General features: G+C 35.7%; 1 protein-coding gene across 1 annotated transcript in view; it reads left to right on the plus strand.

The window, feature by feature from the left end:
• SEMA3E (semaphorin 3E) overlaps nt 1–27,054 on the plus strand; it is a 126,458-nt gene that overhangs the window by 39,076 nt on the left and 60,328 nt on the right. The window contains exon 2 of the mRNA XM_085083367.1: nt 24,694–24,854. Coding sequence (XP_084939493.1) covers nt 24,694–24,854 — 161 coding nt within the window. The remainder of the gene's footprint in view (nt 1–24,693; nt 24,855–27,054) is intronic.

A 27,054-nucleotide genomic window follows, 5' to 3' on the forward strand; every position in this document is an offset into this window, starting at 1 on the left:
GCTGGAGCTGGGAGAGAGGCTTTTCCAGACATGCTTTGAGGAAATAGGTACAATACAAGTCTGCTGGCTGAAATAAATGCTTTTTTCTTAGGGTACATTAAGTCGTGTCAATTAAAGTCAGTAGGGGCTTTTTTCTTTCATATGCCTAGTCTGTTTTCATCAAAGCAGAATAAAATCTGATTTTTTTCTTTTTTATTTCCTGACACCACATTCAACATGCTTATGTAATACATATTTTTTAAAACATCTAGAAAGCTTAGTCTCCACAGCAGCTGCAGCTGTAAGAACTTTAGGTGTCTGAAAGGGATAATATAAAGGAGAAGGCAATTAGCTCACTCTTCAGTAAGGGCAAAACTTGGAGATGATCTAAGTATGAGCCAAAGCTAAAAGAAAATTTGCTTTCAGTAAGGACCATAACATAGAATTTGGAAATCAAAGATTATTACTAACAATTGATTTACAAAGGAAAGTGTCTTTATTTGATTTAGAAAAAAAAAGCTATAAAGGTTTTCACAACCTCAAGTCAGAAAATACAATCTTCTTCAACCCCAACTATAGGCTGATCCAGCTATCTAAAATTATGGATCCTAGTCCATTCAAGAGAGAAAAGAGGTATCTAATTTAATTCCAAATATGTCTGTGTATATGTATGGATGCAAATGTATGAAGTGATTTACTCTTCACATATGCTTGCATCTTTCATTTGGAACCTAAAAGGCTACTTTACACCAGATGCCTACATTATGTTTTGCTAAATTTAGGTGGAGTATTTCTTCAATTTAAGGGAAGAAACCAGTCCTTAAAACAGAATTAAACTGAAAGCAAGATGACATTGAAGACAGTTTCATCAAAGATAAATGCAATTACTTGTACTAATATATTGTTATTTAGTATGTGATTCATTTCTTCAGACATGAAATGTACTACTAAACTTCAGTAAAACATTTAATATGGTGCTATAAGATGCTATTAATCAGCCAAAGGTTAGGGTTGGACAGGTATTAGCACACACCTTATAAAATTAAGAAAAAAAAAAAGGAGCATAATTGGGCTTGAAGAGAGCTTTTTTTGAATTCCACAAGAGTTATTCATGGAATGCATCTTCTTTAATAGACTCATTTATAGGCTTGGCATAAAACCAAGCAATTTGCTAAAGAATTAACAGATAATGAACAAAATAGATGACCTTCAGAAAGAAGTGTTAGACTGAAATAAACTAAATGAAATTTTAATAGTGTTGAATGTTTGGATGTGAACATAAAGGTCTGTAACAAATGACTCTGTTAAAAGCTGCAGCCAAGATTTTTGGGACCCAGAATGAGGGAGAAAACTGAAGTCTAAGAGCTGATCCCAGAGAGATTATTAGCTAAGCACTGGGATTGGCCATGAAAAGAAAAAGGGGCTCCTAAAATCTGTTAAGCACAGCATATCCAATGGAATTGGGAAATACTAAGTGAGGCATAAGTAGGACAGTAATAAAATCATAGGTTCAACAGTTCTGTGGACTGGGAAATACTCTTGGAAAAGTCCTGGGGAAGATGCAAATAGATGACAGCCCAACACCAGTGAGGATGCTGAGCACCACTTCCCCTATCAAGCCTTTAAAAAAGTTTCATTATCACCTATCAGGCAAGGGATTGGGGCTCCCAAGTGAGAAGGTAGGAATTTTGTGCAGCTCTGTAAAACTCCAGCTTCCTACTTGTGATGCAAAGCTCTGTGAACACATGCTGTCCCTGCTGTGGCTCAGGAGACAAAGTTACTGACTTTTACTCTGGAAAAAAGCTGAAGCAGCATGATCTGAAAGAATTCTCAGGTTGGTGGTACAGATGGCTCACAGAGCTCAGTAGGAGTGTGTGGTGGGGTCTCCTTTCCTTTCCTTCCACACAGATGATCTCCCACTCATCACAGCTCATGCCATGGGAAAATCCTGTTTTCAGTTGTGGAGTAGCAAGACAGTAGCAAGCAGCAGCAAAACTGTAAATTTAGAAATGCATCAGCAGGTCTAATAACAGATGCAGAATGAATATGCCACTAAAGTGTGACCAGGTTGAGGTGCAGCCACATTTATGCTGATAGAATATATTTCCATCCAACAATAGTTAGGTATAAAGATCAGGGAGTCCTATCATATGCTTATCTACTAAGTGAGTTACTGTGCACATATGAGCCCCAGATTAAATAGATTCTTTGTAGTCATTGTTTTCCTCCCCCCCCTTTTATTGGTTTGTTTGTTTGTTTTTTGGGGAGCTGGCTAATACTTTGTTCTTTTGGTTGTTGCTGTTGCTGTTCTCTGTGGGTTTGTATTTAGTGTCTTTGACTTCTAGAGAGAATTTTCCTGTACATTTTACCTAGGTTTAAGTGTAATTAAGTGTCTTAACATACACTGTCCTAAATAGCTACAACTCCTCTTCTGCTTTATGGAATTGCTTGAATGCATTCTCAAGGGAAAATGTCAGTGTAAAGTAAAGGAAAATGTGTAGCAGCCTTAGATCTGTATTGTTTCCTTTGTCCTTCAAACAAGGCAACAAAGTTTAATACAATGAAGGGCAAGTGAAGATATTAAAAAGGAAACATCAGACCTCTACAGAATACTACCTCATTTATATTCTCAATATTGTGATTTTGTAATTAAGTTCACTCATATTTTTTTCGTAGAATAATGATCTTCAGACATATTAAAGTAAATGAGAGTAAAAACACAATTAAAGGTTTCTCAATTATTTATACCTCTCCTAAGAGGAATAACAATTTTTCAGCCTTCTAACAAACTTACGGACATTGGTACTGTTGAAACACATGGAGATAATTTTAGCTGTTGAATTATACCTCTTCATTTTATAAAGTTCTAATCCAAGACTTTAGAACAATGAAAAAGAAGATAAATTCAGCATTTAGAAATATCATAAACGTTACATTAAAGTGCTTTATCCATATAAATGTATGTATTTATTTTCTACGAAAAAAGTGTTTGATAAAGAAAAAATAACACATAATTAAAAGTAACACAACAGAGCTGAGGAAGATTTTATAGTCTCAAATACTATGAGCAAGTGAATATGAAGATAAATATAAAATATTGTTTAAAATAATACTCACAACATAAAGTGGAAGCACATTGAGAGGACTATGTGCTTTCAGCAATCTAGAGAACTGGTTGTTTTACTTGCACTACTGAATGTACTGATTGAATTAGCTATGAACTTTCAATGCTATTGACATTAGTACTATTTATGAATTATAATAGCAATCAGTTTTCATTCTTCTAGATGTGTATTACATATCAGAATACTCTGGGTAGGGCAACACATGTACTATGTCACCTGGTCAGTATTAGAATTATTCATAGTTCCAGAAGCATCAGATTTTTGTCAGGGTCAGTGGAAAATTGCCAGTCAAGATTAGAAAATTATATAATTTAGAATTAATCTTGCATTCTCTTTTCAATATCAGAAAAATATTTCAAAATAGTTATCTGAGTGGACTTGAGGCAGTGGAAAACATATCTGTAATCCCATTGTGGGGCTAATTAACTCCTTCCTTTGTGTTACTTTGATGTGGTTTTGTAGTTTGGATTTTTTAATGTTGGATTATGCAGTTCAGCATGTCTGCATTATAGAGTGGAAAATGTAGCACTCTGCCTACAGCAAAGAGTGAGGAAATATTGGCACAAGAAGGTTGATCCTGTAGTGCAGTCAAGCTTATTATTCATCTCTTAAATGAGAAAAGCTGGCTTTTGCAAGCAGGATGGTGATTTATCACATAGTTGGAGTGAGAAGCCAAAGGTTAGTAGAGGCATATGAAAATGAAACTCTTTCATGCTTTAGTTGAGTAAGGAGCTGGCAGAGTTATACTTTTCTGGTTGGTAATATAGATTATCTTAATATATACACACTAAAAAAGGAAAGAGTGAAAATCTCCATAATGTATTTATAATCACAGCAATCATTTGTAGATTACTCCTTAAGGACACATAGTAGACACAGCTCCCTGCCTGTGCTGAGTTGTGTAGCTGGAGCTCTACTCTGGGCAGGAATCCCCACATCAGGAGTACATAACCCTTATGGTTCTCAATAGGGGGACTCTGATGATTGGAAGAAAAAAGCATTGAAGCAAAATTCTGACTACAGTGCTTAGATTCTGTTCTTGGCACTAGAACAACTTGCAGTTGCTAAGTGACTTATAAAAAACAACATACTGTTCATGCATCTTCACTGCTTTCCCTAGCGAGTAGCGTTTGTGCCTAAGCACAGTATCATCTGATTCATCAATGGATATCTACTGTGGAGCAGGTGTTTGACTAGGAGACCATGCTGTGGAAAAGTGACCTGTCACTGTTTTTAACATGATTACAATTTCCATAATTTGAAGCAGTTATTTCACATATCATCACTGTGAAATAGATTGTTGTGTTAGACCCTAGAAGCTTTCCCATGATACAGATTTCCTGGGGCTGTATATATCCCTATGACATTAGGATTATTTCAAATAGAATAAATTTCTTAATTTTGCTTTCTGTACTAAAGTGCTTCCTATATTAAAACAAAATTATTATTATTATTATTATTATTATTATTATTAAGCTGCGTGGTAAGCCTAAATATGTCAGAAGAATCTTCTTAGTGAGATTTTAATTAACAGATTACAGATATGCTTTTCCTAACCTGTTGTTGATGGTAGCTGAATTTACCACTGCTTGTTATCATTACTGTGGTGCCATGATTTGTGCTTGTCATTTACCCTTGGTTATGAGGCAGCAAGTGAATATTTCCCTATTATTTTATCTATCTCAAAGGCAAAGAACCAGGCCTTTATTTTACACACGTGAGATTTCTGGGGCAACAGAAATTCTCCTCAGTTCCCTCAACTCTGCTGTATCAGTTAAATAATAATTAATACATACTAGAACAGAAGATACATGCAATAAAACAAAAAATAACACAAATTAAAACAAACCCAGCAGGGTAGATTTAGAAAAGTTGCATGTCATTTTACAAGGCAAATGCAGAGCACAAGCACCACTGAAGCACTGAACTGTGATTACTCATAGTATTTAAATTTTTGATGTTCTTCTTGGCAACTTTGAAAAATAGTACTCTTCCAAATAATACTTGGGCATGGTTCAGGAAACAGTACAAGGACCATTCTACATAGGAGGGTTGGATGACGTTATGTTGTTTGGAGGTGAAGGCAGTGGAGCATTTTAGCTTTATGGATCTGTGCCATGTGGCCTCTGAGACATAAAATGGTTTTGTTTAGTAATACTTCTGCAGCCAGGGAAACCATATTCTCTTTCACTCTAGCAGGTCCTATTACAGCATTGCTACTTTTCAAAAGAAGAGATGGTTGCAGCTTCACACCTCTCCAAATTGTGTTGTAGTTGCATCACCTGCAGCTCTTTGGTGGTGATGATTTTTGCTTATTTGAAGATAAAAATGGCTGAATACAATTTAGATAATGCTGAAAAATATGAAATATAATTCATTAGTTTTATTCATAAATCTTCTAATGCACAGTTGTTCACTTTTTAGAACAAGTAAATTTTAATTCAGTTTAATCTATCTCCTGGTTTATTAATTTACGTTTCATAACTGAATGGAATGCAGAATAGAGAAGACACTATTCAGAGTGATTTTCCTCCATAAATTTTTGTTAAATATCATAAAATTTGTTGCCAAGACAATCAAAGTCATTCTTGAGACCAGACACTGAATTTTTTTATGCTATAGTTTCCTGCAGTCATCGGCACTCAAGAGGATTAACACTGCCTTGAGGTTTTTCATCACGTGAAAACATTTGTCAAGCTGACAGTTTGGCTACTTCACAAAAATATATGGAGTTCATCAACAGTGCATGAAAAAGTTGTAAAGTAAAGCTCTTTTTATTCCATTTCAAGATATATGATTAATGGGATATAGCCTAGTTTGATTAATCTGTGCATTCATAGTATCTCACACTTGACATTTGTGGATAGTTGCTTTTTTAATGAGAATTTTTCTTTCATTTATATACAAAAGGGGATTAATCATCCTTCCAGTTAGTCACCTTTTTGTCACTTATCCATCAAAAAGGCTTGGCTTTCCAGAGAGTGTTTCCACTAAACATTCTTGCCATAATATTTGGTTTCTCCAGCACACACTCAGTTTTCATCTCTCTTGGCAAAACTCTCTTTCTCATTCTACAGCTTATATGGAGTGTGATGTTAGCAAGGTATTTGAACAGAAAAAGACATTGCTGATCTATATTCCATTTCACATGTAATGAAAAAGATTTGAATTCAAGCTGACACACAAACTCTAATAGTGTTCGTGCAAAAGAAACAATAAATAATGACAAACATCAGCTGTGGTTGAATCCTCTGTTTGAATTTGACAAAAAACTTCAGTGTCCAGTGATAAAGTGTATGTGTTGAGTATATGCAGGAAAACAAAGAGTGAAAATAAATCAGATAAAGTACAGTGAATATCCACTTAAGCAGAAGACAAATGGTCATCTTTAAACCATTATTTCACTTCATTCCAATGGAAAGGAGAGATTCTCCAGTCCTCTGCTCATCTTCATGGATTCCTCTGGACTTGGTCCAATAGGTCCACGTCCTTATGTTGGGGGCCCCAGAGTTGGGTGTAGCACTGCAGTTTGGGTCTCATGAGAGTGCAGTAGAGGGGCAGAATCACCCCCTCCACATGCTGCCCACGCTGCTCTGGATGCAGCCCAGCATGGAGTTGGTTTTCTGGGATGTGAGTGCACATTGTCAGGTGATGGTGAGCTTTACATGCACTAAATTCCCCAAGTCCTTCTCCCCAGGGCTGCTCTCAAGCCATTCTCCACCCAGCCTGTGTTATGCTTGGCATTGCCCTGACCCATGTGGAGCACCTTGCACTTGGCCTCGTTGGACTTTATGAGGTTTGCACAGTCCCACCTCTCAGGCCTGTCCAGGTCCCTCTGGATGACATTTCTTCTCTTGAGTGTGTCCAGCACACCACTCACACTGGTGCTGTCAGCAAACTTGCAGAGGCTGTGTTCAATCCCACTGGCCATGTTGCTGGTAATTGTGTTAACCCTTGCCAGTCCCACTGCCAACCCTTGAGGAACACCACTCATCATCACTGGTCTCCACTGGGACATTGAGACACTGAATGTGCTGTGTGGTGTACAGAGAAAGAAGAAAGCCTAAGAATTTTTCAAATTCTGCTACAGAATTTTAATGACAAAATTAATACAGCTCACTAAGTAGTTCAGAGGAAGAGATCTTTATAGAAAGAGTAAGCAAATTAACTTAGTTTAAAGTTCTGTGAGAAAAAACATTGAACCCTTCTGTGGTGTGGGGGAGCAACAAAGTATTAGTAACTATAAGGAGAGCTCATTAAAAATCTGCCCCCGAATCTGTCTCTGAAAACATGTCATCCTATCTATAAGTGAGGGTGCTCGTTAGTAATGGCAATTATTGCTCACAGCACTAATAATTGATGCTTTCCCAGTAGTCAGTGCATGTTCTTTTTTAGACATAAAAAGTTTTAGTCTCAGTCTTCTTCCTTATTCCCCTTACTTTTTCAAAGGCAACTTCCCTCTCCCTGCCTTGAAGCTCAGAGGCTTCTATCTTTTGAACTTGTAGGTGAATAAAATACCTGGCAAGTAACCTGCCAACCATAGAATCAGTTTTCATTTTCAAGGGAGACTTTTAAATAAGCTAGAATACTTTTCAGAGTTTGTTAGCTCACGAAGTCTAAATGTCAGATTTTTCTGTACTGAGCACAGTGTAGGCCTGTGTAATTATCGAGCACAGCAACCCTATTGTTGCTTTATAATTAATTGATTTTCAAGGCAGTGCTGCTTCTGTTCATTTAAACATATTTCTGCTATTTAATTTGTCATAAATAAAGATTACCAAATATATCTCTTGGCTTTTAAAATGTTCTTTACTCAAGTAAGGCAGCACAAAACTGGAGATTCTCAGCACTTCTGCAAGTAAAACCTGCCACCCTTCCAAATACAGGCTAAAGTGCCATAATGTGAAGAGCAGTTTTAAATTGCTGGGCTTTTTCCTACTCTGAAATGCAATTCAGTAGCCACTTCAGCAACTATATCTGTGCCTGAGCACACAGAACTGAGCAAACCCCAATTAGCTCCCATTGACAGTAACAGACAAGAGACCTTACTGAGATTATGGCAGTGCATATTTTAATGCCATTGTTGCATTTTTAACTGAAATTGGTCTCCCCTTGACACACCACACTTAATATCTAGGTACAACGTGCTGTACAAGAGTTTTGAGATAGTCACATATTAAAGGTGTGTAGTTAGGCATAAAGCCAAAGCAAAGTGCTCCTCGTTCTTCTGGAGAAGAATATCCTCCAAGGAATGCAAATATTTATGTTTGGAAGGTATCCTTATCAGCAAATGATTCAGCCTTCAACAATCTCCAAATCTTCAAAAGGAAGTAGATTATTTTATAATGCTACTAAATGATCTGTGTTCAGTTTCTATTGATTTTTATGCATGAGCAAATAAATAAGCACTCTAGCATGGCCATCTTTCCTTCTTTATAATATATTATTTCAGCATTGAACTGATACTTACAAATCCTAGACTTTGACATGGATTTCCTATTAGCTGATTTGTACTAAAAACCTTGTGATGTGTATAGACGAGTTTATTCCCTTATTCACCATTTTAAAAAGTGATAAACAGGACAAAAATGTAAATCCCATTTTTCACATTTTCCATCAATGTTGGAAACAACCACTAAATGTATTTTCTTTCAGCCAGCTTCCAGGTGTATGCAGCCTCCTATCTGAGTTGCTTCTGTCAGAAGCAAACTTTGCACAAACTAATCATATTTAGAAGGTCTGTTGCTGATGTCAAAATTAATTCATTAAAAGAAAAAAATCTTTTATACAATGGAACTGAGCACTACCTAACCTGGATAGTCAAGGTCTAGTTTTCGGGAAAAATTAAGATATCCTTTAGGTGTCTTTGCAGCTGGTGACTAGGCTCTAGTTATTTAAAAAAATGTCTATATATAACCAGTTTAAAAATATGTTTAAATGTAATTTTTGTTTATTTTAAGAACTTTTGCATCATGACTATTCCACTAGCCTCTTCTAAAAGTTAAAATCTTGATACCCTGTATCTGGCTGGTGTCCGAAGAACAACTGCAAAACAACAGAAGCATTCTGATTTGAAAAGAAACCAAAGTATTGACACATCAAAATAAACTATTTTTCTAATCTATATGTATTAGAAAGGTGTTTGAATAATATGGAGTAAACAATTAAAATTCTATTATACTCTGAGTCACAATGTAGTGCTGTGCATTAATATAAACGTTTAAGTAAATCCTCTGACTAGAAATACTTCAAAGTGAAAAGTACTTTTGAATATTTCTTCACTCCTTTACTCTTTCTTCTATGGAATACTAAGATAATACTAAATTAGAGATCTTTAAAGGGAATGGGGATAAAGACATGTAAAAAACAACTTGAGAAAAACACTGCACAAAAAGAATTTCACAGTACAGATGATGGTGCTAGACAGCCAATGTTTCTATTGAACCACTATTTAAATTTGTGAGATATTGTTAACAATTAACAACACAAAGAAAAATCCCATTCAACTAGAACAGAAGAGCTTTCCAATTAGTAAGACATAAACCAGGCATTGTCGTGCTCTCAGTTCTGTGTGTCATTTCTAATAAAGATTGGATAATAGAAATGCATGCTAAAAGGAGCCTTTTCTTTATAATAAGAAGGCTCTATAGAGCAGGAAATAATATAAACTTTTTTGGTTTGGCTGTTTCTCAGTCAAAGGGCATATCAGTTACTGTATATTGCTGCAAGATTCCAACCATTAAATTAAATTATAGACAATAGAATCAAATACAGTTTACATCTGTGGGGCATTAAAAAATGAGGCACGTTCAGCAGTTTATTTATCCCCAGTAGAAATACTCCTGTTGAAACAGTGCTCTGAAAACATTCTTTCCTACCAGGCTTGGCTGTTTCAAATGCATTCCTCAGGCAATACACATATTTAGTTTTTAAATGTGACATGTAGAAATCAACCTTGATTTTCTTGGATGGCTGGACTTTCTTTAGTTGTGCTGTGGTTTAGGTAACCTTATCACTCCCAAGCTCTAACCCTGCTACTGGACCTGTACAAACAGCCTGAAGCACACTTATTCCACAGGGCTGCAAATAAGCACCAAAGGTCCACCTGTGTTAATGCATTTTGAAGGCTTCTGTCACTTATTACACAAGATTAATGTGTAAGGAGAGGCCAAATACTGTGGAGACTGAACATGCAGACTTTAGTCTAAGTACAAGGATCTTTACCATCTGAGCTGAAAATTGCATTATTAGTGGAATACCATTACAGCTCACTGCAGTCATAAAAGAAAGAGCTGCAAACATTACTAGTAATTTTGGGTGCACATTTGTAAATTTAGCTCAAAATTGTTTTATAAAGCAAAAGTATTCTGGATTTAAGTAGTAATCATCATATCTTCTTGTTCCTAACACTGGAAAATTCCTTCTGTATTTTAGATCAGCAGACTGTATAAATAAATCAGAAACAGATATAGGGTGCATCATGGACAAGATTCTACACAGGTATAAATAAGTGAAATGCCATTTATGCCAAAATAAGTGAAATGAGTGATTTATAATGCTCCTTTTTGTACTGTGTTCAGTCTCCTTTGGTTGGTATGGTCTTTTGCCAGGAGACACTAGGGCACATTTGAAATTGAATCCCTACCTGTGTTGAATCCATCCATTGCATGATTTGCTACACTATTCCCCAAATACATATCTTTCTATTTCATATTTCCCCCCCAAAAAAAGACTCATTGGTCAAGAAAAATTGTCTGGACTTGCATAGAGTTTGTAGTTTGATGTGAAATTTAGTGGTTATAACCGTGTTGATTCCTGTGGCTAAAAGCCCAAACTGCATGATATTGAAAGTCAAACGAAGGTGATTAAGCACAAATGAATCCAAATTTCCCTGAACTCTTGTGTAATAGGACTTCTGATTGTTTACAGTAATATTCTGTAGACTTGCCTTACTTGTTTTTTTCATTTAAAGCTCTCTGACAAAAGAATGTATAAAGGAGGTAAATATTTCGCAAGAAGGAATTCGTTAGATGTCTTTAGTACAACTTACTTGAAGCAGAGAATGGCATTTCAAGACATGTAATTTGTGTTAAGGTGCTGAAGCTTGTATTTTTGGTATAAAGGCAAGAACAGGGGCAGCTGAGTCGGCGGAAGCCACAGCTGCCTTGACAACATCAAGGCATCCATGCAAACACCACAGCTTCTAGTTTTCAGCACAGACAGCATCTCTGTTGCTGCTTCACTAGAGCAGCACTTGTAAATCCTTATCAGTAAACCACCAACAGATACACAGTGAGAATAAATCCTTCTAAAGGACCTCTCTTCTGATCTTTATAACCCTTCTAAATCGAGCAAGAGAGAATGCAGTGCAAATTCCACTGACCGCCTGACCTATGAATTACCAAAATGTTAAATTATATAGGAAAGAAAAAGTAATTTTTCCAATAGTTATTTAGCATTTTAAAGCTGTTCAGGTAACGACAATAGACATAGACAAAAGAACTGGTAACCTCAGAAAAATTAGTTACTGCCCAATGGCATTAATCGCAGCACCAGGCTAGACTTGCATAGGACTGTGTGGATATAAATTAGCTTTTTGACAACTTTTAGAGTTGATCTTTATTTTTGTACACATTTCACTAAGACTAAATTCAAAAGGGGATAAAAAAAGAAGTAATTTGAAACAGAGAAAAAAAGCCAAGGTGGCTTTTGAAAATATAAATCTTCATTATAGCTATCATTTTTGGAACATTTATTAGAATGGTTTGAGATGCTGAACAACCTTTATAAAATGAGACCTTTGTGTGAAATAACATTTCATATATGTGTATAAACATAAATGCACACATGCACACAAACACATTCTGTGAATCACAGATTATTTTCCTTGGACAAACATTTTCCAAGTAGATGGATGTAAGTGTTCTTTTTTTACCTTACTGTTAAACAGAAATATTTTACTTGGAAATGTGACACATCCACCTAATGATCTGTTATCAACATCCTGTGCTTGTAGAAAACTTTGTTCTTTAGTGTAAATTGTGCTATGGAAAATGAAGATGGGAGAACATGGAGAACAGATAATCCTTTCCCCACTAGTGTGTGGCTATTAATTATTGTCAGATGTTTCCTCCTATCTTTTTTTAATTGGCTCATCTACTAGCAGTTCCACTGCTTGCCTTTGCAGATTATTCTGAAAGTAATAGATCTGACTTTTACATTATTTGTATCCTTGTTGCTAAATTACCCACCACAATGCCTTGCCATGTTCTTGCAGTATTTGCTGCTTACTTTTCCCTTTACTTTTTTTTCAAAAACAAATGTATATAATTGGACTGTGGTTTAGCGACTTTATTTTCCATTGCTTCCAACAGTGCAAAATGAGTAGAGAATGTTTGATACTTATGCACTCAATGCAAATAAGTGAATGAGATTGCAAAAGATGCAATGAAAACCACTTTTTTTTTGTTGTTGTTTTGTTGTTTTTTTTGTTTTCTTGTGAACAAGAACACCCATCATGTCCTGTGTGGTCTCTCAGTGGTTTCTATCCACTGGTACCTAAGAGCTGTTTATGTGACTCTTAGATTCAGAAATACATCCTTCTGCAAGAGAGCCTTTTGAAATCAGAAACAGTGTATATAGATATTTATGTGAATAAAGCTGGCAGAAACAAACCAGATATATTGCATTTGCATTTACACATTTGAGTATTTTCTAATGCTTTTTCTGCTTTTTATTTTTCTTTGTAAATAAAGGTGTCTCATTGCCTTCATATCAAGCACTATTTTATAATATCCTACAAGGGTTTGAATGGAATAAAATATTCCCAATTCTTTAATTCTTAAAGAGAGAAAATTACCTTGAACTTCAGTTAAACTTATATAATAAGTGCCAGAACTACTTAAGTGTAACATTTCCCTTTAAAGTATTTATGAAATATAATATAAACAATTAAATAGCTCTCAGTTAAATAATATATGTTTTGGACCTATTCATTCCTAAATGTGCTTACTTCTGACAGTTTGATATAGTATTCTGTGACAAGCTATTTCATACAGTTCATTATGTTATTTTTGCATATTTTTCCTAGTTTCAGGCATGGAGAATTACATCCTGCTGGATAAATATTAGTGCAATGTGCAGCATGTATTACAAAATTAATTTGTCCTCAGATAGTCCCATGCCTGTAAATGAATTGCAGAATGTAAATCTCTGTTTCTGTTCTATCCTAAGGAAAAACATTGCTGTCAGATTAAGTATATGGTACTTGGGATCTATAGTTCTAATATCTTCAGATTTTTCATATTTATATTGACAATAATTTTGGATGTGACTAGTGTATCTCAAAAGTTGATATTTAGAAATTATGTTGTAATTTTGTAAAAGGATTCTGTATGTTGTCTTCTATATGAATTTTTCTTTACATCTTTCCATCTCTACACACTACTATTAAAAATCCCTAGCAGTTTTTTTCAATTGTCCTTTTGCTTTTAGAGATGGCTAAGTTTTATTAAAACTGTATCTTTTCATAGAAGGAATAACAGTAAGTGCTTTAAAGTTATGCAGAATTTCTGCCTCTGCACCCTATCATCCACCATAATGCACTGTCAGGTTATGGTAGATGAACTTTGAAGGTTCTTTCCAACCCCAAACTCTCTATATGTTTATGATTTAATCCCTAGATCTCTATGGAACTCTGCACAATGCTTTAGTATACAAAAATGAATCAGATTTACCAATCAATTTTCATAGTATCTCTATAATTCTAAACATCAGTAGCCCTTGTGAGAAATAAAGGACATTAATGAAATTATCTCATGTTCTACCTTCTGTAAAGCCAGCTATAAGTAGAAAAGAAAGATTGACCACAAAACATCTGAAATTAAGCACCAATGTTAAACCAAGCATCAAGATGAAGGTGAATTTCTAAACTATGGTGAAGAAAGAACTAATGGAGAAAGACCCATAAGCTTATGGTGTTTATACATCCTGTGGAAAGTGATTCAGGACAGTCATACTGAGATGATATTCCATTTTGAAGTGGGAGAGGTTTATGGGGTTTTTTTTATGGTTACCATCAGGTCAAATGAGGATATAGAGATGCCACTTGTAATTTCAGAAGATTGTTTCTCTTTTCTACATGGAGATTTCTCTTCGATGTAAAAGAGGCTTTTATTATCATTGGGCATTTTTCTAAAAGCATCTGAAAGGTTTAGGAGCATAAATAACAGCTGAAATTCAGTACAGTCTATTATATGACTCTGTTGGATAATCAAATGTGACATGAGAAAAGAGAATGTTTATATCAAAGTACAATAAACTTCTAAACAAGCACTATCATTTCTCTCTGTCTTGCAAAATCTGTCAGAAACAAATGAATAGTGTGGGGATAAAAAGGAAAGGGAGGATGGGTGGACATATCCATGAAGGATTGAGGATAATATGCAACAGCTCATAATACAATTCATAATAGTTATGTGACCATTAATAGATGCCTATAATTGACTTTTATTCTCCAGTTACACTATTTAAGATCAACTCTGTTGAGTTCTACCAGCTCAAAATCAAATGGCAGAAGAATGTTTTGACTGTTAATGTTTGCAAAGCATTACTGATTCTGAAAGGTCTCAAATATGTCCTAAGTTATTCAAATAAAGCATTTTTCTGTCTTTTTCTTCCAAGACATTTACTCAACCAGCATTTTACAGATAATTAGGCATACTGGGGGAGAAGCAGAAGAGACAGCAAAGACAGCTATTTCTATGTGTTGCCCATCACTGCAGTGATTAAAATTGCAAACGTTGATAAAATACAACCTTGGTTTATTTACAGAATAAATTTTGGAGAGGAATTCATCTATAGTTCAGTATGTATGTAAAACTTAGATTACATTCTAAAAGTTTGGATTACAGAAACTATTACTTTCAGATTATATTTGTTTGGATTCTTTTTTAAAGGAATTTTAAAATTTCATTTTTCTTTCTCTTGTTGTGATAAAAAAGAGACAGCTGGATAAATACCTTAAACTAGACACCTGACTTTGAACAAAATAAAAGCTGAATATGACAGATCCCACCCTGTAATAGAAGAGATTGAATTCTTTCATAAAGCTCTGTGTCATAATAAAAAAAAAAAAAAAAAAAAAAGAGAGAACATAATTACAATAAAGGCAACAAAAAGACCTTTGATGTATTCAGTTTTCATTAATATTTAAAAGTATTTGAGATGTATCAGGAAAAGCAGGGTCAAATCATGGATGTATTAGTGCCAGTTAACTCACAAGAGGTAGGTCTTCCAAAGACACTCATGTAGCAGCTGAATACATCTCCTTTCTGTGAATTAAATCTTTCCAGAGAAGAGATTCTGGTCAATTAAAAAGAACAAATTTTAGACTAACAAGGTGCTCATTTCTATATACGTCTATTCATTGCCATTTGTAGAGTTTCTATGCTCAATGAAAATTGAGGTTTTTTCAGTGCATGAGGTATAGCAAATCTTTCTAAACTCACCTATAGAATATTATCTCAAACTCTGCATATGCTGTGAATAATTTATTTCACAGGAAAAAACATACCTTGAAAATTTCCTTTCATCTTTTTACTTATTTCCATTTCAATTTTCCCCCTGCCTTTTGCTTTTCTTACAATGCCTCCTTTCTCCCTCATTCTGTTTTTTCGTGTTGATGATTCCAGATAGCCTTACACACACTGTCAATCACATGCCATCCTGCCCAAGAGCATATGCCACTGAAAATCACATGAGATAGCTCCTTTTTATCCATCTTTTACAGGGGAAATTCAATTTAACAGTCATTTTGAATAGCACAAACCCCTGACTCTTGGCATCTTCATTTTAAATGAAAGCACCAGATTCTCTTTCTGTCAAAACACTGGGTCTCTCCATAGGAAGAATTCTACTCTTCCCAGCCTGGCGTGGTAATAAGCATGTAGTAACTGGTACACCTTAATAAGTCAGGTCCTCAAGAGACTGGACTGTCTGTGTTTCATCAGCAGAGGTCTGTGATTATTTGAACCATATGTACCTTCTAAAACTCAAGTCTTATAAATCGATTATTTCACTTGTTAACACTATTAAGATATTAAGCATAATGTAAAACATCTTCTGTGGGTATCATTTTAAAAGGACAATTCTTTCCATGCTTACTTCCTTAGAGATACATTGGATGAAGTGCATAAAGTTCACAAAGACTATTTCATGGATGCTTGTCTCATCCACAGATGAATAATTTCATAGTAAAAATTTCCAATTTATATTTCTGCTGGAATGTTTCAATAGAAAACACATTTCTGAAGCTTTCTTTCATACAATCTACCTTTTGGAAAGAAATTTGTAGTATTGATGAAGATATTTATTATCCATAACATTATCATTTATTGTAATCTCATAAAATGCTTTACTAAAAATAAAGGATCATTGGGATTTTAAATCACTACAGAATTTCAGGAAGCCAGGTCACTGAGACCTGGGAGTTCATAACAGCCACGGTCTTATGTCATTTTGCATAAACAATTGTTTGATATTTTCTATCACAACCATGGTTTTGAACTGTGTTGTCAGATAGCAGTTTGGGGATGCATGTACCTTTTCCAAGAAAAATCCCACTGGTAAGCTAAACAAAGTTTTTGGTAATAGAGTCCTGGTATAATGAGTATGTCAATTTACCCTAGCAAATTTTTTGAATGTGTGCCAAAATTCGCTATCTAATACCGAAATGAACAAAAAAAAATTCTTCACAACTCTGCAAGCAATGTCCTGCTAACTGGAAATAGATATGGAAAAAATATATTGAGCTTAATTAAAAATATTTGAAATTTTTATTATTGTTGAAAATTAAATACTATCATTAAAAGCATAATGAATGGAAGACATCATTTATATAGTAGTTTAACATGGAAATGATGAAAATTTCTTCTCATTCTGAGTTGATTCTCTGTCTGCTCTTTCTCAGGTTCAGATAACATACAGAAGGAAAGCTATTTTTTCTATACTGTTCCACATCTATTTAATCTATATTGGTGTGATTACCTAGATCAAAGTGGCTCAAAATGGCAGATGAGCTCTGGATTAGGCCTTCTATCAGAAACCACAGTAGCTTACTGCTGTAATGAAAACCAGTAAGATCCAGAAACTGGTAGGGTCAAATATGTTAGTGTCAGAAAGCAGATATCACTTCAACATACATGACTGTTGAATTCCCTAACTGCTTTCATTTGACTTACAAAGAGGTTTTCTTCCAAAACAGTCTGTAAATCATCCATCTCTTGTAGTAGGTATGATTAAAACCCAAAAATATCAAAGTTTTATTGTGCAGAATTTCATTTCTTTTCAAGTATTAGTAAAATGAAATTGAATATCAGATATTTTTTATTGGACCAGCACGTAAATCTAGAAATGTATCTTAAAATTGCCATAAATCCAGCCTGTATGGAGATGGGGTGTGATTACTCCTAGAAGTTTCCAGCAAGAACTAGAAATATTATGAAATACTGTGTAACCATACCTGGTTTCACTATTATGTAATACACTAATACTATAAACCATGGTCTTTTTGTAATGGTTATATCTCTGTTTTTTAGTGACTAAAACCAACCCAACTGCAGTACTATTAATGCAATATGCTATTTTGCCATCAGGGAAGAAAAAACAAAGTATTTGCTAGATGTGACAGAATATATGTATATCACCACATATATGTGACATATAATAGCTTAAAATGGAAATATCAAGGATTAGGACTTGGAATATTATTATTAGCTGTGTTAAAGGCTTTCAAGCTCACAAAATATTTTCTGCCATTATCTGAGTAGAATTAGAAGAAACAAAAATATTTCCTAAGATTTATTGTAGGTACTAGTTTTATGTTTTCCCAATATTCTTAGGGGGTAAAAAAGCCAGAAAAGTGTTTTGTCTTGCATAAAGATTGAAACTATTCTTGCATCCTCAAACTGTACCCTCTAATTTCACAAGCTTTTGCCTCTGCAATTTGGACAAACTGGAAAGATCTTTGTTTGAAGTTTTGACTATAATTTAAACTTCATTACTAGATCCAGAGCATTTAGAGGAAGAGAGCAAAATAAACAAAATTTTTCATGGGCTTTGCTGCACCAGCTCCCTTCATAAAGCCAATTAAATTCTCCAAATAAAGCTCAACAGCCAAACTCACCTGCTGTTAAGAGCAGAGGTTGAATCATATGAAAGTAGTTATGGACTAATGGGTTTTTGCTTGTTGTTACTAGACTTTGCTTTCTGTCTCCTACCCTGCCAAGTTTCTGAGGCATCTGCCTGGCAGCCACACAGACAAAACCTCAAGCAGTGAAAGCTCATAGTTCAGTTTCCCTCATGGACTTTTAAACCTGTCTCTTACTGATTCATGTTCCCCAATAAAACAATTCAGTGTCTTAAGAACAGTGTTTTAAAATTATAGTGGTATCTTCCAGCATTGCTGCTACTCTACATTTTTTAGTTTGTTTGCTATTTGCAATTCTGCTGTTAAAGATCTTGGCTCAGCTTTGGCTACCAAATCTCATGCAGCAGGATTTACTTTAGCCATCTCTGGCCAGTTAACATTATCTCCTTTTCTGCTGCCCAACAAGTTCAGTTCCTTGCGGTTCACCTGAGTTAATGTAACTTTCCGTTACCTGACAATCACTATCATGACTCTATTTTTACAGTGTTATATTTGACTGAGAATTCTAAGCACAGGAAAGTAAAAGTTGTTAATCTCATTTTCAGCAGCATTGATGTTTTTGGGTGAATTTTAGTTCTATTTTTTTTTCCCAGGGAAGAAATCTTCTGCCTCCTGCTACTAATTTTATACAGAATATTGCCAGTTAGAGGTCTTAACCTTGTCAGAAAGATTCAACCACTTTTAAGTTTGTATTTCTGCCCTCATGATGGATGACTAGAATAATCTTGCATAGCCATTTGCCTTAAAGTACTGGTATTGTAAAACAGAAGATACTTATATTGCCTGGTCTTATGATTAAGCTGTAGTTCATAAACTGTGTCCCAGATATTTCAGGCTCTCCCCTATGTCTCTTTTCAATTTTTCCTCCTTTTTGTTTCTATTCCTTTCTTGTCAAATGTAAACAGATTTTGTTATCAGTTGTCAGCAGTCTAACAGAAAGCTAAATTAATTAAAATTACATGAGGTTCATGAAGTTCTTGTAAAACTTGTTCCACTGTAGCATCTATATAATCTACATCCATTATATGCTGATAATTTGAAGCATAAGATGTCTTTCAGGTGCTCACATTACAAAGACTTTATATCAGTGGCCTTTCCCATTATTGATGGGGACAGAAGGCAACCCCAGTCATTAACTCTTCCTGTAAAGCAGCTCTAAAACATCCACCTTATGTGGACTCATTTGTCAGTGCCCTGCATCTGGAAAACATCTTTGCTGGAAGAATGATCTGCAGCATGAAGTAGTGTGGGAGGTGAGAGTACATTTCTGAAGAACTTAAACAGGGAGCCAAAGATTTTTATGAGGGTAAAAAAGGGCAAGGCAATAGATTTGTGCAGTTGTGATGATGTAATGCTATGAAGAACAGAGCAGAGCAACAGCAGCTTTGTCACCCCCTGAGAAAAATAAGAAAGGTTTAAAATTTACGGTGAAATTTGTCTATATTCAAGGTCTAAAGTTATATATTACTTAAAAGGTGTGTAAATTCTGTGTTATAAATGTGTTGAAATGTCACAATATTCTGGTTGATGTGGAGCAGCATCAAGACTTTTGCATTTAATGTTCTAAGCATATTTATATTATCAATTATTTATATTTTTTAAAAAATATTTAAATAAAAATGGGAAAACATTTTTTTTTCTAATAAAAGTAATTGCTGTTCTAAAATAATCTTAGAAGTTAGAAATATATAGCTCATTGAAACATTCCAGGAATCAATTATTATAAATATAATTAACATTGTTAGACAAATGTAAAATATAATACATTTTGTCAAAGAGGATACAGTATGAATATGTTCACCAAAGCAGATATGCTATAAGAGAAAGCATGGTAAGCAAGAACAGTCTGAATATTTGCCTGCAAGCTCTGGTACACAGATAGCAAACCATCAAGTCTGTTCTCAGCTTTTCAAACAGCAAGAAATAAGATTTGTTCTCTTATGAAATGTAATTTAGCAGTCCAGACTTGCTTGAAAGCTTTCCCAGGTAAAGTGAAGTGCTTTAGGAGTATGTAAATATTGAAGCAGTCTTTCCTTTGTTGAGTAAAATACTGTTTGTACTATGGTGGTGTGGGTTTGGTTATGATCTTGAGTCTTTAGAATGAAATGGCAAAGCACTATAGCATGGAAGACAACATTTTCTCAAATTTATGGATCAGTACTCCAGAAGATTTGTTTTTACCAAAAGATAAGAGTAGGAAAGGTTTCTTTCTCTTTCTTTTTCATATGTTGAGCACTGGCAATATATTCACCCTGAATAATTCATCCTCTGTGTCTCTGACTTTTTACTTCTTTACACAAGATCTTTATAGAAAAATGACCTTTTTTTTCTTTGTCACAGAAATCTATTGAAACTCAGCAAAAGAAGGGTTCTGCTCAGGTGAAACCCTTAGTCACTCCCACGTGAGGGAGAAGATAAGGGTTTCTAGACCATGTGCTGGAACAGTTTGCATAGTTTATCCCCTAATTGTTTAATATAAAATGTGTAGACTATGTTGAGCAGGACAGCCAGAATTTCTTTCCCAGAAAAGCAATTTAACTGCTAAATTATAGTGTTACTACTTATTTGCCCTTTCTGAGCCTTGAATTTTTTGTTGCAAAGCTTCAACAAGAAATGGAGAAAGCATCCTTTCCTAACAATCTAGTAGCTAATAACTTCTGATTAGACCTCTTTATGGAAGGAGAAAGATCTGAGTTTCAATCCATTTAGAAAAGGAAATTGAAGTCATGTCTGCCATTCCTCAGGTGACCAATTTAGGCATTAGAATAGTTTAAAAATGTTAAACAGCACTGTATTTTCTCTGGGCAGATTGTTGAAAATTGCACTTGAACCTGATCCTGTAAGTGTGCTAGATGTGTGCAGCATAAATGTGGACATTAAATCTTAGTATTAGGTAGAGGAATACTACCTAATACTTTTGGGTTATGTGTTTTTGAGTTATGCTCAAGTTTAGACATGGTCCAGAAATTGAATTTTTAAATTAAAGTATCAGCATGACCAGGAGCACAACTTTTGTTGCCCCCAGGAATCTGTATTTACAAGGTGACCCTTTTGAGCATACACTTCTTCAAGGTAACTGAAGGCAGATTTTGGGGGAAGTTGCTTAAAACTTTGAATTCACTCCTCATTGTGTTGTGATTGCAATGACTGAGTGCAACTCAGCACCACAGTGTGCAGTGATCCCTGTGTCCAGCTCTGGACCTCCCCACATAAGAAGGATGTAGATCTGTTGGAGCAAGTCCAGAGGAGGCCACAAAGGTGATCAGAGGACTGGAGCACCTCTAGTATGAAGACAGGCTGAGAGGGCTGGGAGTGTTCAGCCTGGAGAAGAGAAAGCATTTGGAAGACCTTGTAGTGGATTTCAGTATCTAAAGGGGCTACAGGAGAGTTGGAGAAGAACTTTTCACAAGGGCATGTGGTGTTAGAGCACGGGGTAATGGCTCTAAACTGAAAGAGCGTAGGTTTAGATTAGATACTAGAAATTGCAGTGTGCTGTGAGGGTGTTGAAACACTGGCACAGGTTTTCCAGAGAAGATGCATGGGTGTCCCATGCCTGGAAGTGTTCAACAGCAGGGTGGACAGGGCTTGGAGCAACCTGGTCTAGTGGAAGGTGTCCCTGCCCATGGCAGGGGGGTTGGAACCAGATGATCTTAAGGTCCCTTCCAACCCAAACCATTCCATGACTGTGAATTAACAGTGAGTGGGAAGGCTGTGCTGTGTGGAGGCAGCAGCTCGTCTGCAGGCAGCACAGCTGCATTCCTGCAGTGCTACATCAGAGCTTTGCTGAAGGGGCAGAGCATTACAAGAATGACTTTCTACTGCTTCAGAACCTGTGCCTTTTACATCAAGCCACGCCATGGTGAGATTCACTTGTCTAGAAATTACAGACTTCTAGTACCATTTTGGACTCCCAAGTATACCACCCATTCTCCAGGCATTCAGGAGTGGATTCTATTTGCCTGCACTGTTCTAATATCTCACGTATCCTACAATGTATGGAAATCCTGCTGCTTTTTAAAGGATCTGCATAATACTGCTACATTTGTGTTTCAGTACAAAATCACTCTCCACACCCAATACTTGCTATTTTCCAGTCCTTTCAGATGTCAGACTCTGTTCTGTTAATTTCTCTACCCCCACAGCAACCCCTTGTCTGTGTAGTTTGCTGGAGGTAGTCTTAGAAACATCTGTTTTTACAAGTTTGATCTTGAAAGATGTTTAATATTCTCAACTTCCATTTAAGACAATAAGATTCACAGGTGTGCTTTTCAGGACTGAGTCTTATGTGAGCAGTTAGCAGTTCATGGGATCTGGTAAGGGTTGAGGACTGTTCATCATTATGAGAACACATGAGTCATATCTCTGATCTATGTAAAGAAATATTGTCTCATTTATGAACAATTTGCCTTCTGGACAACATGAAAATAAATCAGGGGAAGCTACCACAGTAACCTTTGTGGCTTGTATATAACTACAATTTAAAATGCAATTCTTTTCCCTCCAAGGCTGATTAAAATTAAAATATATTGAATGTTTTATATTCTTGCAAATAAAAAGTGGCTTTATTTAGGACCAAAAGTGTATTTCTAGCTCTGCTTTCATTTCATTTCTAATCTGTTCAGAAACAAGCAATGTTCTTCCAAAACAGCAATCTGCTCATTTGCTTGGCTAGAGCAAGCTTTGAAAGTGCCATTTCCACATTTCTGTGCAGCTGTGTGCTGAGTGTATCACTGTCAAAAAATGTGGATCTATCCACTGGTTAGTATAGGGTGCTTGGAAAAAAAGTCTCTTATTCTGTTCATGATGATGTTCCTCTCTGTGACTTAGTTTTTCCATTTGTTAAGTGAGGCCAGTCACACACAGGTACAATTCTTTAATAGATTCTGTTTGAAGATCACTCGAAAAAGACATCATATGTGAGGCTGAATTTTTACTGTGAGTCCTTTGATGTAAATTTTATCATCTAAGGAAAGGGCTTTCAGAAACTAGTTACTTTTAGCCTCTGTTGACCTGAACTAAGCCTACCTGATAAATGGAGCAAAACATATTTATCATATTACTGATATTGACTTATCATCTCACACACACAATATATTTAATAATTTAAAATGAATAGAAATTGTGTCAATTTTTTGGAATTAAATTAATATGCTTTTAGAACATTAAATTTCTTGCTTACAGAATATCAGCTGTGGTCTCTATGTTGCTGTCAAGGTGCAGAATGGACAAAGGAACATAACTGCTGGTGTGGCATGTGAGAAGGAGCCTCCAAACTGAATGGGGGCTCATTTGTTTTCTCCAGCTTTGGAACAATCCCACTTCTTCCCACATCAGTTGCTGGGCCACATCCAAACAGTTGAAAAAGTTATGCTCATGGATAGCAGTGAGGATAAGCATATTTAATTAAGCATATTTAAAATGATTAAATAATCATTTACCAAGAGTGATTTCTTCAAAATAAAACAATATTCCACAGTGCAGACATAAGAAGATAGTTGCTTTCCCCATTCCCATCTCCACTGTTTTGCAGGGAGTCTGAGGCTATTCTGTAATGACTCCTTTTGAGGATTCTCAACAACAAAATGGTTTTCAGCCTCCCTGACCTGCTGCAAGCCAGTTTGTGGTCTGCACCACAGTGCAGAAAGATCCCCATGTTTGCCTCTTTCTTCCTTCCCGAGGCCTGAATCCAAGTTTCTGCAACATTACCCAGAATGAATTTCCTTTTCTCAGTGGAACTGCCTTTAGCCTGGATCATGTAAAGCCAAACCTCAGATTCCCATATCAGGTCAGTGCATTTCTTGACAAAATCAGTGTTGGAAAATTGTCCATATGCATTTCACAGGTTTCATACTGTTTTCACAGAATTTAGAGGCAATATTTTCAGTGAACTGAGTAAAGACGGTGCTAGGCTTAAAACCCACAATGCCATCCTCCTAAAAATGTAAACCCAGGTAAATGTTGTGTGTACATTGAAAACCTGTAATTTGACTTGCCTGAAAGACAAGGATACAATTTCCAGTTGTTTTTTTTTTTTATTGCCATTAATTTGTTCAATTTTTTGCCCATTTGTAGTTATTGTTCAAATAAGTACTTTTGCCTTTTCAGAAAATGTCCAGGAGAAAACTAATTTTCATTCCTCCCCATCTCATATTTTAGGCGTAAAGATGATGATGTAAAGACTCAGCGATAAACCTCCTGGAGAACTGGCTTAGTTTGAAAATTGTTCCCAGGCGTTTCTTGTCTCTTTCTTACTCAAAGATTACATGATTAGCATTTTAATGTCTCACAACTTCTTGTCCAGTTCCCTAGGAGGATATGAAAACGAAGCCGTGAAAGCTAAGCTGTTTGGTATTTATCACGAACACTCTGATTGTATTTCAGAGCTCTGGGATTTAAACAGGACGTCAGTGTTTCGTAGCCCATTTGGATATCTTGGACTTCATATAATGCTGCTGGATGAGTATCAAGAGCGATTGTTCGTGGGAGGAAGAGACCTCTTGTATTCCCTCAGTTTGGATCGAATCAGCGACAACTACCGAGAGGTGGAGTAAAAAGCCATATATCTGTTTTATATACGTTAGTTACTTCATGTCATAACATGTAGCACAGGATATCAGAACTTGCATGACTGAGGTAATGGAGGTTTTGCAGGTGTTTTGTGCACAAACTCTGAGGCAATGTTTATGTTTAAGGAAAATACACTAACTACCATTTTTCTCCCCTTTTCACCCATAAGGCTCACTCTGTGTGAAGCACCTTGGGGGTCATATAACTATTTCTCGCAGAAATTCAGTGCGGTTACAGATGTTTAGGGCATCTCACACTTGTAGACATCTGATTTCTGTACCTCCACTATATTATTGAGGAATAAAATCTTCCTGGTATTTTGGGGGAGTTTCAGAAGAGAAAATGTTAAGGAAAAAAATTTAGCATTTATACTATAAGAAGTTTTCTACAGCAGCATAAACCTTGCAGCCATTTTTTGTCTTCTTTAGAAACTGGTTTTTGCATTGGTTTGAGCCAGAGGTGCTATTAAGTAATGAATGAAAGTGGCATTTGAAGGCTACTTAGTGGTCTGTGGGAGAAAGGTAGGTTAAGTCATAATCCTACCAGAGAGCTCAGCACATCATAGAAACCACAACTGATTGGCAAACTGACAACTGGAGAGGCTGGAGCTTGAACTGATGTGAGCCTTGGATTCCTCACTCATTTCTACCCTTGGAAGCTAGAAATGAAACACACAGTAGCAAGGGAAGCTGGCAGGAGCATTGTTTCTGCCTCAACCATTTTGACTGCGGATAAACGATCTCCTGACGTTTCAATGTTTTCCTCACCTACTTCTTTAAATTTTCCCAATGTGTTTTGACATATTTACATTTATTTGCAAATTAATAAATGGAATAAAAAGTGAGTAAAATAAAATAAAGTCCCTTGGGAGAAATATTTTTGTTGATGTCTATACTGCACTGACCACTGATGCTTCAAATTCTTTTCTTTCTGCCCCTTGCTAAAAGTGAATATTACTATTCTCATGTCAACACTCTGGCCAATTTACCATAAGCATCCTTACTTATCTCCAAGCATAATTAGCATTTTCCACTACTGTGAACAGATATAATATGCTTTATTCTTTTTATAAACATTTGGAAATGTCAATCTTAGATATGAGGCTATGGATGTAGTCAGAGAGGCTATTCGAGAATTTATCTATATTCAAAAAAAAAAAAAGCAAAACAGAATTTAACTCCTCAGGGAGCAAAGTTAAATACTGAGCTTTGTTCCTCAACAGCAAGATATGAGTTAACTCCTTTTCACTTTGAGAAAAATTATTAATATCCTGTGACAAGATATCAGAACTCAGGGATTTGAAAGCATTTAGATAGCATTTGTTTCTATAAAATAAACTTCCCCCCCCTTCTTCCCCATTTGACAATAAATCTGCAAGGAAAGACGACAGATAGAGAACTTCCTGCTTCTGTCCAACCACCGTTGTCCCATCAGGACACACTCAAAGTTCATTGCTCCCCTTCTTGTTTTTGAGTGGAATATCAGCCATTTTCTCTGAAACCATATTCTCTGTCTGGAGACCTGTATAGAGAGTATGACAAAATTGATGAAAACTTCTTGTCTTTTTTTTTATGCAAGAGAGGAGAAACTGGAATAAATGAAGCTTGGCCTGGCATGTTTAGAAACATGACCTCACTGGGACCTAACTCCCTTGAATACAAATGTCATGAGCTTTTCTACTCAGTGTTCACTTGGTGCAGATCTCATCCAGGGATAGTTAGGGAAAGTGTGATCGTTTTACAGTTCTATCATCAAAAGTGTGGAATGAGACATTTCTGTTATAGGAAAGCCTAATTGCTGAGATACATTAGAGAAAGTTCCTGGAGTTGAGAGACCAGTTGATTAATTATTACCAGAGTTCTTAACTAAGCTGTCTTTAACTGTGTGTTGTTTAGTCTTTGACCTTTTCTTTTAGACTGAAGAGGTTAGATTAATTAATCTAAACTAGAAGTTGTAACCCAGTGAAAGTATATGAGTGCAGGCAAGTTCCTGGGTTTTACTCTCTCTCTGGTAACCAGGATGACTCACTAGCTGCTAAAGAGATGTTTCATGAAGTTTTGGGAAGATGCATATTGATCTTCATCTTCTGTTTCTAGAAAACACTTTTATGTCTTTTAATTCATGTTCATCCCTTTCTCAACAATTCAGAATATGAATATGCTTTCTAAAAACCAA

Source organism: Lichenostomus cassidix, chromosome 1Aa, assembly GCF_008360975.1.
Source record: "Lichenostomus cassidix isolate B80296 chromosome 1Aa, HeHo_3.0, whole genome shotgun sequence".
Classification (NCBI taxonomy): domain Eukaryota; kingdom Metazoa; phylum Chordata; class Aves; order Passeriformes; family Meliphagidae; genus Lichenostomus; species Lichenostomus cassidix.